Consider the following 12,858-nt stretch of genomic DNA (forward strand, 5'->3'; position numbering starts at 1 on the left):
CTTGTCTGACTCATCCATTCTGTCTCACTTCCTTGCTTATTATTCCACCCAAACACACACACACACACACACACACACACACACACACACACACCATTTCTTCCACAAGTATGATATTTGATATTAGGGGATCACACTGGTCTCTGAGGAATAAGGATCCTTCAGCTTTTTTCTTTTTTTTTTTTCCTTTAACATTTTACTGGGAATTGGGTGAAGGTTTACAGAGCAGATCCATTTTCCATTCAGTAATTCAGACACATTGTGTTTCATATCACTGGTTGCAGTCCCCACAATATAACATCACTGATCCCATTTCCTGTGTCTTCCTTTCCATTTCTCCTTTCCTAACCTCTCCTGCCTTCTGAACTTTGTCCCTGGGAAAAGGCTGCCTTCAGTGATTCTTTATTCTAAGGGGTGCATACTTCCCTAAAGTTATTGTTCATCTTACAATATTGTTTGACTGAAAACTAAGCCACAGACTGAATTCAGTTGCAGATCTGAAGGGTGACCAAGGACCCATAGTCTCGGGGATTTCACTTGTGAGCTTGGACTGTTTTTATTATTTTAAGTTTTTGTTGCACATTTTTCTTCTACTCTATCTGGGACCTTCTAATGTTATCCTTCTCAAACTAGTCAGCAGTGGTAGCTGGGCACCATCTATTACTGGTTTAGTCGTGAAAACAGATGGCCCATTAAATTAGTCCACTAAACTAACTGTTCCTTGTATCTTTCTTTGATTTTCTTCTTTTTATTTATTTTTTTTCTCTGAGTGGGAAGAAACTAATAGTTGCACCTTCTATGGCTGCTCACAAGCTTTTGAAACCAGTCACTAATCACCAAAGTAGGATGCAAAACATTGTCTTATGGACTAAGTTCTACCAGTTGACTTTGGTGTCCCCCAAGATTATGGTTCTGAGCCCCCAGGCCCAACAAGGCATTCAAGCAAACTCAAACCAAGGTGTTTGGTTATGGCTAAGAAGTTTTCATAATTTTGTCCCGGAATGATCTACTATATTCATAGCTATGTTTCCAGCAGTGTTTTTGTTAGCGTGTCGTTGAGTTAGTTCTATATCATAGCAATCCTATGTACAGTTAATGAGACACTACCTGGTCCTGTACCATCTTCACAGTTATTGCTGTGCTTGAGCCCACTGTTGCTGCCACTATGTCAGTGCATCTCATTGTGTATCTTCCTCTTTTTCACTGACTCCTTGCATGATGTCCTTCTCCAGGGACTGGTCCCTCCTGACAGTATGTCCAAAGCACGAGAGATGAAGTCCCGCCATTTTTGCTTCTAAGGAGCATTCTGGCCATACTTCTCCCAAGACAGATTTGTTAGTTCTGGCAGCCTATGGTACTTTCAATATTTTCTATTAGCACCATGTTTCAAATACATTGATTCTTTGATGGTGTTCCTTTGTCATTGTCTGTATTTGTACCATCACCAGGCTGTTTTAACTACCCTGGCTGGCAGTAGGGTCTAGAGATTAGGGCATGTGAGACTTCCTACTTTGTTCTTATTTAGTAGTGCTTTGCTTATCCACGATCTCTTTAAGTTTATCATATAAAGTTTATCAGGTCACTGTCCTGATTGGAATGCTGTTTGCAAAAGTTTAAAATGACCGTGCTGCATCCGGCCAGCTGACCATTCACTATTCCCTTTTAACTGGTTGGCTGCTCATAGCAGACTTCACCATAGGATTAGTTGCTTTATATTAGAGCTTATTAACTTGAAACATTTACTTATGAAGATCAAAGAGCGCAGCCTTCGGTATGGTTTGCATCTCAATGTCAAGAAAACAAAATTCCTCACCACTGGACCAATAAACAACATTCTTATCAATGGAGAAAAGATTGAAGTTGTCAAGGACTTCATTCTTCTTGGATCAACTATCAACACTCGTGGAAGCAGCAGTCAAGAGATCAGAAGACGTATTGCATTGGGCAAATCTGCTGCACAGGGACTTTTTAAAGTATTGAAGAGCAGAGATGTCAGCTTAAGGACTAAGGTGAGCCTGACCCAAGCCATGGTATTTTCAATAGCCTCATATGGATGCGAAAGCTGGACAGTGAATGAGGAAGATGGTAGAAGAATTGATGCCTTTGAGTTGTGGTGTTGGAGGAGAATACTGAAAGTGCCATGGACTGCCAAAAGAACCAATAGATCTGTTTTGGAAGAAGTGCAACCAGAGTGCTCCTTGGAGGCCAAGATGGCTAAGCTTCGTCTCTCATACTTTGGACATATTGTTAGGAGGGAACAGTCGCTGGAGAAGGATGTCATGCTGGGTAAGGTGGAGGGTCAGAGAAAAAGGGGAAGACCCCTAAAGAGATGGATTGGCCAGGTGGCATCATTGATGGACTCAAGTGTGGCAGCGGTAGTGAGGTTGGCCCAGGATCAGATATTGTTTCGTTCTGCTGTGCATGGGGTCACTATGAGTCAGTTCTGACTCGATGGCACCTGACAACAACAACAAGGGGATAACTATATTTTAACTGCCAACCCACTGAGAATCCTGGCTGCCTAGTCAAGTTGATATAAAACCTTAATTATCACACCCTGTGTGCTGAGAGTTGAGCTTTACTCCATAGGGTTTTCTGAGCTCTGACATATGGGAAGCAGATCACCTGACCTTTCTTCTGAGGTGCTTCCGGGTGGGTTTGAACCACCAACCTTTCAGTTATTAGTCAAGCATTTAACCACTTGTGCCATTCAGGTTCTCCTGTCAGGAAAAGAAAAATCCATTGGTTGTTTGCAGAACCAACAATTGACATTCCAGGGCCTTTCCTCTCCTTTTTCCAAGGCTAGAGCAGAGGGACGGGCACACTGGGTAGTCAAGGACTTTTCCACTCCCATTACCAGGCTTTGTTTGGTTGTGACATAGACCCCACTAGATCCTGTAGTACTTCCTCCTTCTGTTTAATTTAACAAACACTTACCACACAGTTAGATGTACTAGGAAGTATACAAATGCTTTTCATGTGTTCTCTTTTAATCCTTGGACAACTTAATAAACTGAAGGTTTTTTGGTGTGTTTTATTGTTATTGTTGTTGTTTTGTTTTTTGATAAATACATACAGTGAGGCTCAGAAAATTCAAGAATCTTTCTTGAAAGCTGGAACTTCAATCTTTTAACCAGTATTGTCAGGACTATGTGAAGTGTTGAAGGCATAAAAAACTAATATGACACAGATCCTGTCCTCAGGAAGCTTATCGTTTCATTAGAACAGACTCATTAACACACGTTGTTGCTGTTGTTAAGTGCTGTCGAGTGGGTTCCGACTCATAGCAACCCTGTGTAGGGTTTCTGAGGAGCAGCTGGTGGATTTGAACTGCTGACCTTGCAGTTCAAACCAACCTTGCAGTCCAGTGCTTATTCTGTAATGCCACGCCAGGACTCCCGTTAACATCATTTCATTTAAACGTGGGGAAGTATGGGCTGTGACAAAATGACAGGCACGCTTGGTTTTATTGTTTCATAGAGACTGCTGCTTTTGGGGGGGTCACATTTTGGTAATTCTTAAAATATTTCAGACTTTCTTATAATGATATTATATACTTAAAAGACTACGGTGTAGCACAAATAAAACTTTTGTATGCCCTGGGAAACCCCAAAATTCATGTGAGTCACTTTACTGTAATATTTGCTTTATTGTGGTGGTCTGGAATTGAACCCCCAATATCTCAAAGGATGCATATAAAAGCACAGAAGTTATGAGAGCATAGAGGAGTATTTACAGGATGATGCAGTTCTAGGCTTCGCCTTGGATTGTTATGAGTTGGAATCCGTTTGATGACGTACGACAGCAGCGGCAGCATGGTGGAGGAACTGATGTTCGAGTTGAGTGAATCATCCTCTGGGGCATATTATCAGGCTGCCATAGAATTACGAATGAAGAAGCCACTGATCCTCTGGCCCAGTTCATTTCTGGGCCATTGTTTTCCCAATCATCTTAATCCAGTACATTCATGTGTAGATATTTCTAAACACTGATCCTTTGAGCTGATAGATAATGTCTAAGTTCACATATAAATGGGCAGCAAGGCACAAAATCACTACTTGGATGTATAGAACTAAAATGCTACTAATCAGTTAAACATCTGGGTTTTTTTTTTTCAAAAGTACTATTACTTTTATGATAAAAGTACTATTTTATTAATGCAATATCTAGCAGGTGCTAGATTAATGAGATTGTTGAGTAAGTAAATGGATAAAAGAATTAATGATCTACAACATGGATAAACAAAATTATTTCTGTCAAGTCAGATAGTAAATATTTTAGATTTTGTGGACATGACTTTTGTTGTAAGGACTCAATTTTGTTGTAGCGCAAAAGCAGCAATGATCATAAGCAAATGACTGGGCAGTACTGTGTTCCAATAAAACTTTTTTTTTTTTTTTTTACAAAAACAATGGTGGAAGGGCACATTTGGCCATAGGCCAACCCGTGATATATAATAATCAATACTTTTCAAAAATTATGATGTGCAGAAGATAGGTATGTTTTCCTCTTAAATAGAATATATAATTTTTTTTTAATTCTGTGCTGAATTTTGTGCAGGTAACGTATCTTGGAAAAGAGCTTTTAAAGTATGTTTCTGAAGAAGTACCTAGTGTTCCAGAACCAAACTTGGTACCTCAACAGCATCAACCTTGTCTTCCAGGTATGTACAGACTAGCACCCATTTCTTAATTGTGGATTAAAAGCATCCAGACCTACTGAGAAAGCACTCCTTTTATTTCCAGTCAAACTGAAATCCACACATGAAATGAACCATTGTAAAGTGAAGAGTGTAGTGACATTTTCTACATTCACAATGTTGTACAGCCACCACACACCTACTTTCAAAACACTTTAATCACACCATTGGAAACCCAGTATCCATTAAGCAGCTCGTTTTTATACCTTACTCCTGGGACTCTGGCAACCACCAATCTACATTCTGTCTCTTTGGATTTACCTATTCTGGATCTTTCACATGAATGTGTACAATGCAGCCCTTTTGTGTCTAGCTTCTTTCATTTTGCACAGGACAGTCATGTTGTAGTGTATGTTAGTATTTCATTGCTTTTTATGGATGAAGAATGTTCCATTATATATACTAGTGTGGGTTTATGTACACACATACATATACATACACAGGGGCTTTAGAAAGCCTGGAAAAATGGAATTACAAAATAATGGAAGTGCTTCACAAACATATTAAGACTCCCCTCATATGTATATGCATATATATCTATATACATTGACTAAATGTCACATTTGTTTATCCATTCATCCACTGATGGGCAATTGGGATGTTTCCAGCTTTTGGCTGTTGTGAATGGTGCTGTAATAAATATGCAGGTACATGAGTTTGTTTGAGTACTTGTTTCCAGTTCTTTTAGGAATAAACGTAGGAGTGAAATTACTGGGGGTGTGGTGCTGTGGGTTAATGCGCCAGACTGCAAAGCTGTTTGAACCACAAGGTCGGTGGTTCAAGCTCATCAGTTGCTCCTCAGAAACCCTATACAGGGTCACTATGAGTCAGAATCAACTCAATGGCACTTAACAACAACAACATGTTAATTAAGGAAGAAGTCCAAGGTGCATTGAAGGAATTGGCAAAGAACAAGGCACCAGGAATTGATGGAATAAAAATGAAAATCTTTCAAGAAAGTGAGGCAGCACAGGAGGCACTCATTTATCAATGCCAAGAAATTTGGAAGACAACTATCCAGCCGACTGATTGGAAGAGATCCCATATTTGTGCCCATTCCAAAGAGAGGTAACTCAGCGGAATGTGGAAATCATCAGACAATCTCTTTGATATCTCATGTGAGTAAAGTTTTACTAAAGGTAATACAGAAATGGCTACAAGCATACATTGACAGAGAACTTCCAGAGGTTCAAACCGGATACAGAAGAGGCCATGGAATGAGGGATATCATTGCTGATGTCCACTGGATCTTGGCTGAAAGCAGAGAATATCAGAAAGATGTTTACCTGTGCTTTATTGATTACACAAAGGCTTTCAATTGTGTGGATCATAAGAAGCTATGGACAACATTGTGAAGTATGAGTATTCTGGAACACTTAATTGTGCTCATGAGGAATCTGTACATAGACCAAGAGGCAGTTGTTCAAACAGAACATGGGAACACTGAATGGTTTAAAATTAAGAAAGGTATGAGACAGGGTTGTATTCTTTCGCCATACTTATTCAACCTGTGTGCTGAACAAATAATCCAAGAAGCTGGGTTCTATGAAGAAAAACGTGGCATCAGGATTGGAGGAAGACTCATTAAGAACCTGCAATATGCAGATGATACAACCTTGCTTGCTGAAAGTGAAGAGGACTTAAAACATTTACTGATGAAAATCTAAGACCACAGTGTTCCGTATGGATTACATCTCAATGTAAAGAAAACAGAAATCCTTACTACTGGACCAGTAAACAACATTCTTATCAATGGAGAAAAGATAGAAGTTGTCAAGGACTTCATTCTTCTTGGATCAACCATCAGTACTCATGGACGCAGCAATCAAGAAATCAAATGATGTATTGCATTAGGCAAATCTGCTACACAAGACCTTTTTAAAGTACTGAAGAGCAAAGACGTCAGCTTGAGGACTAAGGTGTGCCTGGCCCAAGCCATCGTATTTTCAATAACCTCATATGTATGCGGAAGCTGGACAGTTAATAAGGAAGACCGTAGATGAATTGATGCATTTGAAGTGTGGTGTTGGAGGAGAATATTGATAGTGCAATGGGCTGCCAAAAGAAGCAATAGATCTGTATTGGAAGAAGTGCAGCCAGAGTGCTTCTTGGAGGCCAGGATGGCCAAACTTTGTCTCTCATACTTTGGACATACTGTCAGGAGGGACCATTCGCTGGAGAAGGATATCATGTTTGTAAGGTGAAGGGTCAGAGAAAAAGAGGAAGACCCCCAGCGAGATGGATTGGGAAAGTGTCAGCATCAATGGGCTCAAGTGTGGCAACAATAGTGAGGTTGGCCCAGGACCGGGCAGTGTTTCGTTCTGTTGTATATAGGGTCGTTATGAGTCAGTACCGACTCGATGGCCTCTAACAACAACAACACATGTTAATTAAAGCCGTTTGAACTTCAGGGTTGCAGTTCAAGCTCACCACCTACTCCTCGGAAACCCTATACAGGGTCACTATTGATCGGAGTCTACTTAGCAGCACTTAACAACAACAGTGTTAATTCTGGGGGTCCTGGTGTGGCTCTGTGGGTTAATGCATCAGACTGCAAAGTCATTTGAACTGCAAGGTTGGTGGTTCAAGCTCACTAGTTGCTCCTTGGAAACCCTACTGGGTCACTGTGGGTCGGAATTGACTCAACGGCACTTATCAACAGCAACATGTTAATTCTATGGTTAACTTTTTGAGAAACAACCAAATAGCTTTCCACGAGGTAGCCCCATTTTACATCCCTACCAGTTATGCACCGTAGTGCTGATCAGTCTCTTTTCAGCGTCACCAACATTCAATATTTCCTGTTTTTAATTTAAATTGTTATTGTTGTTAAATGCCTTCAAGTCAGTCCTGACTCATACCGATCCTGTATAGAGTTTCCAAGGAGCAGATGGTGGGTTTGAACCACCAATCTTGCAGTTAGCAGTCCAATGCTTCCATTTTTGATGGTTAATTCTAGGAGAATTTAAGAAATGACACCTTCCCTCACAGTTCTTTTCTCTGAATCTGAGTCTGGTGTGGAGCTGTAAGATAAGCATGGATTTGCAAAGTTGGAGTTCAAACCCACCAGCCGCTCCTTGGAAACCCTATACAGAGTCACTGTGAGTTGGAACCAGCTCAGTAACACTTAGCAATAGCAACTGTATGCTGTACCTACTTTGGATAGATTTCTTTTAAGTGTCATATAAAAGGGGGGCGAAAAGTATTTCTCAGTCATGAAGGCATGATTTGGTTTATTTTTTACGTTTTATAAAAGCAAGTAAAAAATGAATCTTTGTTTATTGTTGTTGTTGTCAGGTGCCATCGAGTCGGAACCGACTTTGTTTATTAGCATATACAAATATGCTTTATTTAATGGAATAAACCTTAGTCTGAGAAAACAGAGGAAGATGAAGTCCTCATCAATGAGTGGCAGATTCTGAAATGATTGGTCCAGGGGCAGCATACCTTTCTGAAAAAATGGACGTAGCTGATGTTAGGTTTTCAGATTCCTCTGAGACAGTGCCCTCTTTCTTCCCCAGTGTCCATGTCTCGGACAGGTTAAAATCACTCTTGGCGGCGGGAGGGTGGAAGGATTCTGAAGTACTGCTTCTGTTGAAACAGTTTCTTGTTAAGTAAAAATTTCCCTTCACCTTAGAGATTTCAGAGAATGCTAATGTTAACTTCAGAACTGTGGAGATGCCAGTGTGCCAAACAGCTTCTCAGTACCTTGGCCTGAGGCTAAAATTCTACAGGCAGGTCCCAGCTGACATTCCATAGACTGATGTTGGAATTTTGTTTGAACTTTCTTGATTTAGAGTTCTTTTATCCCTGATCTTGTGGTACGTAAAAGAACGCCCTGGGCTGCCTCAAAGGAGCTCCTTGGAGGAGCTGTAGATTAGGCCTTGTGCTGCTTGCTAACCATAGGTCAGTGGTTCAAACCCACCAGCTGTTCCACAGGAGAAAGATGAGAGGCTGTGTGCTCCCGGAGAGATTTGCCGCCTCAGAAGCCCTAGTGACTTAAATGACAGTGGATTTGGTTTTGTTTTGAGAGAAATACAAAGACTTGGTAAACTCAAACTCTAGTGCAAACAAAGCATTCAAAAGAGAATATTGCTCCCTCTTCTACATTGGGCTGCGAACCTTAAGGTCAGCGGTTTGAAACTACCAGCTGCTCCGCGGGAGAAAGATGAGGTTTTCTACTCCCGTAAAGATTTACACCCTCGGAAACCCTGTACAGGGTCGCTATGGGTCGGAACCGACTCGATGGCACATAACAACAACAATAACAACTACATTTCAAAATACAACATTAGAAGTTGTGACTCTGGAAGAATTAGTCCATAAGCTTTTGTTGTTGTTGTTAAGTGCCCTCGAGTCACTTCTAACTCATAGCAGCCCTGCATAGGGTTACCAAGGCTGTAACATTTTGCAGGAGCAGAAAGCCTCATCTGTCTCCTGTGGAGTGGTTGGTGGATTCGAACCTCCGACCTCATGGTTCTCAGTTCAGTGCTTATCGTACCTTAGATCACCAGCATAATCTATTCCCAAGCTTTTTTATGATTACACTCTTCAGAACAGTGTTTTTCAGGAATAAGGGGAATTAGGGAGAACTATTTACATTTCTGGTGACTGATGTGATCATGCATTCTGATTTAATTAGAACACTCAACTCCTTTCTGATTCAGCAAAATTAGTGGTTGCACTCTCTTTGACTTTCAGAAGTACTGTTTAGATGACCCAGTGTAGGAACTGAGCCAATAGGAGTTGAAGAAAATGGAATTTGGTTAGGGTGAAAAAGAAAAGAAAACGAGAAACTTTTCAATTTGATCTACCTGCAGAATAAGTAAATTCTTGTGGTGGTGTCCATTGCCATTGGCTTGATCCCGACTCATGGTAACTCCATGTGTCCAGGAAGCTGATCGCCAGACCTACCTCCCAAGGCAGCTGCATAGGTTTGTCCACCAGCCTTCTGGCTAGTCCTGAAGTACTTCACCATTTGTGCTGCCCAGGAACGCCTAGGAAGTATTTGTTGTTGTTGGTAAGTGTCGTCGAGTTGGTTCTGACTCATAGCAACCCTGTATAGAGTTTCTGAGGAGCAGCTGGTATGTTAGCAGTCTAGTGCTTTTCCTACAGTGCCACACCAGGACTCCAGAAGTGTATAGACCCTAGCATATTCCTAGGCAAATAGATAGTCTTATGCATACCGCCTTATCTTATAAATAATTGCTGGTTTCTGCTTCGCGGGAGAAAGATGAGTCGTTCTGCTCCTGTAAAGATTTACAGCCTCGAAAACCCTATTCAGGGTCGCTGTGGGTCGGAACCGACTCAACGGCACTTAGCAACAACAACAACAGGCTGGGAAAGTATTTGTGTGCTGAGACACTGGAAGCGCTTGCTTTTGATTCTCCAATATCTGTCACATAGTAGCTCTCCAGTTAAAGTCCACTGAATAATGCACATTAAGTAAATGAATGACTGAATGAAAGCTTGCGTATGATCCAAATGGCTGATCATTTAAAACTGCATTTACTTGTGACTGACCATCTTAATAAATGGGAATGCCTACATCATGCAGGCTATAATAAGTTTGTGGTGAAGAATGCAACAAATGGTCAGTGGGATTTCAATTGGCTGACATTATCTCCATTATCTGAATTTGCTGCTTACAATTTTGAGAGTGGTGGCCCTCCACATTTTCTCAACCAGGGAATTTAAAAGGAAGCTATCATCATCAGTGTTCCTCTCTCTCTCTTTTGTTCTTTTTCAATGTCTCTCTTGTCTTTAATCTGTGTCATTTACCACTGGGACAGAAACTATAATGTAAACCTAGTTAGGGAGGGAGTTGATGCAGCCTCCGGTCTCATCATCCACGGTGATGTTATTGCTGTTGTGTGCCATTGAGTCTGTTCTGACTCATAGCGATCCTGTATAGGATTTCCAAGACTGACTTTTGGGTTTGAGCCGCCAGCCTTGTGGTATAGTCCAGTGCTAATCCTACAGCACCACACCAGGAATCCAGTGATGGAAAGCGAGTAATGTCACTACAAGAGTCATCTCTTTAGTAGAAATAAAACACAGTCTTTGGCACCTCAGAAAACCTTTGGAACCTGGAAGAGCCCTAAGAGGTCAGCAAACGCATTTCTATCCCCAATCTGCAGATGAAAAGTTATGGCTTGTGTTGGAAAGAATGGTAGAAAAGATGGAAGTTAAAACTCATTGGACTGAATGAAAGCTTTTTGGTGGAAATGTTTACTCTGATAGTATCAGTGTGACTTTGACTCTTGTGCTACAGAAGGTCCAGTGGCACTGCACTGGAAGGAAGAAACCAGGGAGCTTTCTTCTGGCAACCACCTAGGGACATGTAACTTTGGAAAGTTCTGTCACTTCGTTAGGCCTCGTTGACTCTTGCTTAAAATGGGAAAAGTGGGGAATGACCAATTGTTTTTGTTGTTGTTAAGTGCCATCAAGTCGGTTCTGACTCATAGCGACCCTATGTAGCGTTTCCGAGGAGGGAGCAGCTGGTGAGTTTGAACCACCAACCTTACAGTTTGAACCAACATTGCAATCCTGCAAATTATCTTACAGTGCTACACCATTAAAAATGAGCTATTAAAAAATGATACTGGTGTTTAGATTTTGAGGAGACAGCAAAGAATTTACTCATTTGAAAGTGGACAGTTTCGGCACTCCTAAAATGTCTGCTCCCAAGGTTGATAACGGTGTTTTGATAATGATGATGATAAAGGTTAAAAAGGTGGGATAGGAAGATTATCAGTCATACTTTGAATTCCTAGTAGGTTCTCCCTCTGAGATTTAAAGCCTCGGAAACTCTCTACAGGGTCACTATGAGTTAGAACCAACTTGACGGCACTTAATAACAACTGGGGGCAGACTATGCCAAGCAGCTCAGAGCTCCAAGGGAAAATACTAATTGTCATTGAGAAAGTTTCTTCTGTTTTTGTTTTTGTTTTTTCCACCCTGCTGTCCTAACATTATGGTTTCCAGTGAATCGTCTTTCCAAGTCTCTAGTCAGGACAGACGTTCAGACAGGCAGACCACATGGAGAAGGCTGCTATGACACCACCTCCCATACATCTGACTCTGGTAACAGGGGTTCATTTTTACCTTCCATCCTAAGAAATATACAAAAGGAGGAGATAAAAGATGAGCACCGAGGAGATCAAAGATGGGCACACACTCTGATTTTCATTTTCAATTTCTGCGAAGGAATGTTTGCTACTTTAAGTTGACAATATTAACTAAATTTTTTGAATGGTTAATAGTGTAAGCTACATGTCTACCTAATTATCTCAGATTGCCCAGTCTCTTGTTATTGCTAAGTGCTGTGGAGCCAGTTCCGACTCATAGCAACCCTGTATTCAAAACCACCAATGACTTATCACTGGTGGTTCAAAACCACTGACCTAGTAGTTACTAGTCCAGTACTTAACCTACAGCGCAGCACCAGAGTTTGTATTATAGCTAATGAAACTGACTCAAGGTCTTATTGCCTAGTAAGTGGCAGGGCTTTATTGCTTTTGTTAGGTGGCATCAAGTTGGTTCCAATTCATAGCTACTCTGTGCCCAACAAACCAAAAAACACTTCCCAATCCTGCACGATCCTCACAATTATTCTTATGTTTGAGCCCATTGTTCTGCCACTATGTCAGTGCATCTCCTTGAGGGTCATCTTCTTTTTCATTCCACTTGACCAAGCATGTCCAGGGCCTGCTCCTTCCTGACAACGTGTCCAAAGCACAAGAGATGAAGTAAGGAGCATTATGATTGTACTTCTTTCAAGACAGATTTCTTTCTTCTCTGGCAGCTCATGGTGCTTTCAGTATTCTTCGCCAATACCGTAATTCAAACTCATCAATTCCTCTATGGTTTGTTTATTCACTGTCTAACATTTACATGCATATGAGGCAATTAAAAATACCATGGTCAGGCTCACCTTAGTCCTAAAAGTGACATTATTGCTCTGAAATACTGTAGAGAGGTCTTTTGCAAAATACTTGCCAAATGCAATCCATCATTTTATTTCATAACTTCTGTTTCCATGAGCATTGATTCAAGCAAAATGAAATCTTTGAAAACTTCAGTTTTTTCTCCACTTAGACAATTATGCTGTTTATTGGTCCAGTTGTGAGGATTTTTGTTTTCTTTACATTGAGGTG

At 40.9% G+C, this 12,858-nt stretch overlaps 1 protein-coding gene across 1 annotated transcript in view; it reads left to right on the forward strand.

The window, feature by feature from the left end:
• ANKRD31 (ankyrin repeat domain 31) overlaps positions 1-12,858 on the forward strand; it is a 220,080-nt gene that overhangs the window by 196,746 nt on the left and 10,476 nt on the right. The window contains 3 exon segments of the mRNA XM_006874406.1: positions 4,561-4,663; positions 6,467-6,471; positions 9,404-9,470. Coding sequence (XP_006874468.1) covers positions 4,561-4,663; positions 6,467-6,471; positions 9,404-9,470 — 175 coding nt within the window.

The sequence above is a fragment of the Chrysochloris asiatica genome, unplaced genomic scaffold (assembly GCF_000296735.1).
Source record: "Chrysochloris asiatica unplaced genomic scaffold, ChrAsi1.0 scaffold00275, whole genome shotgun sequence".
NCBI lineage: Eukaryota > Metazoa > Chordata > Mammalia > Afrosoricida > Chrysochloridae > Chrysochloris > Chrysochloris asiatica.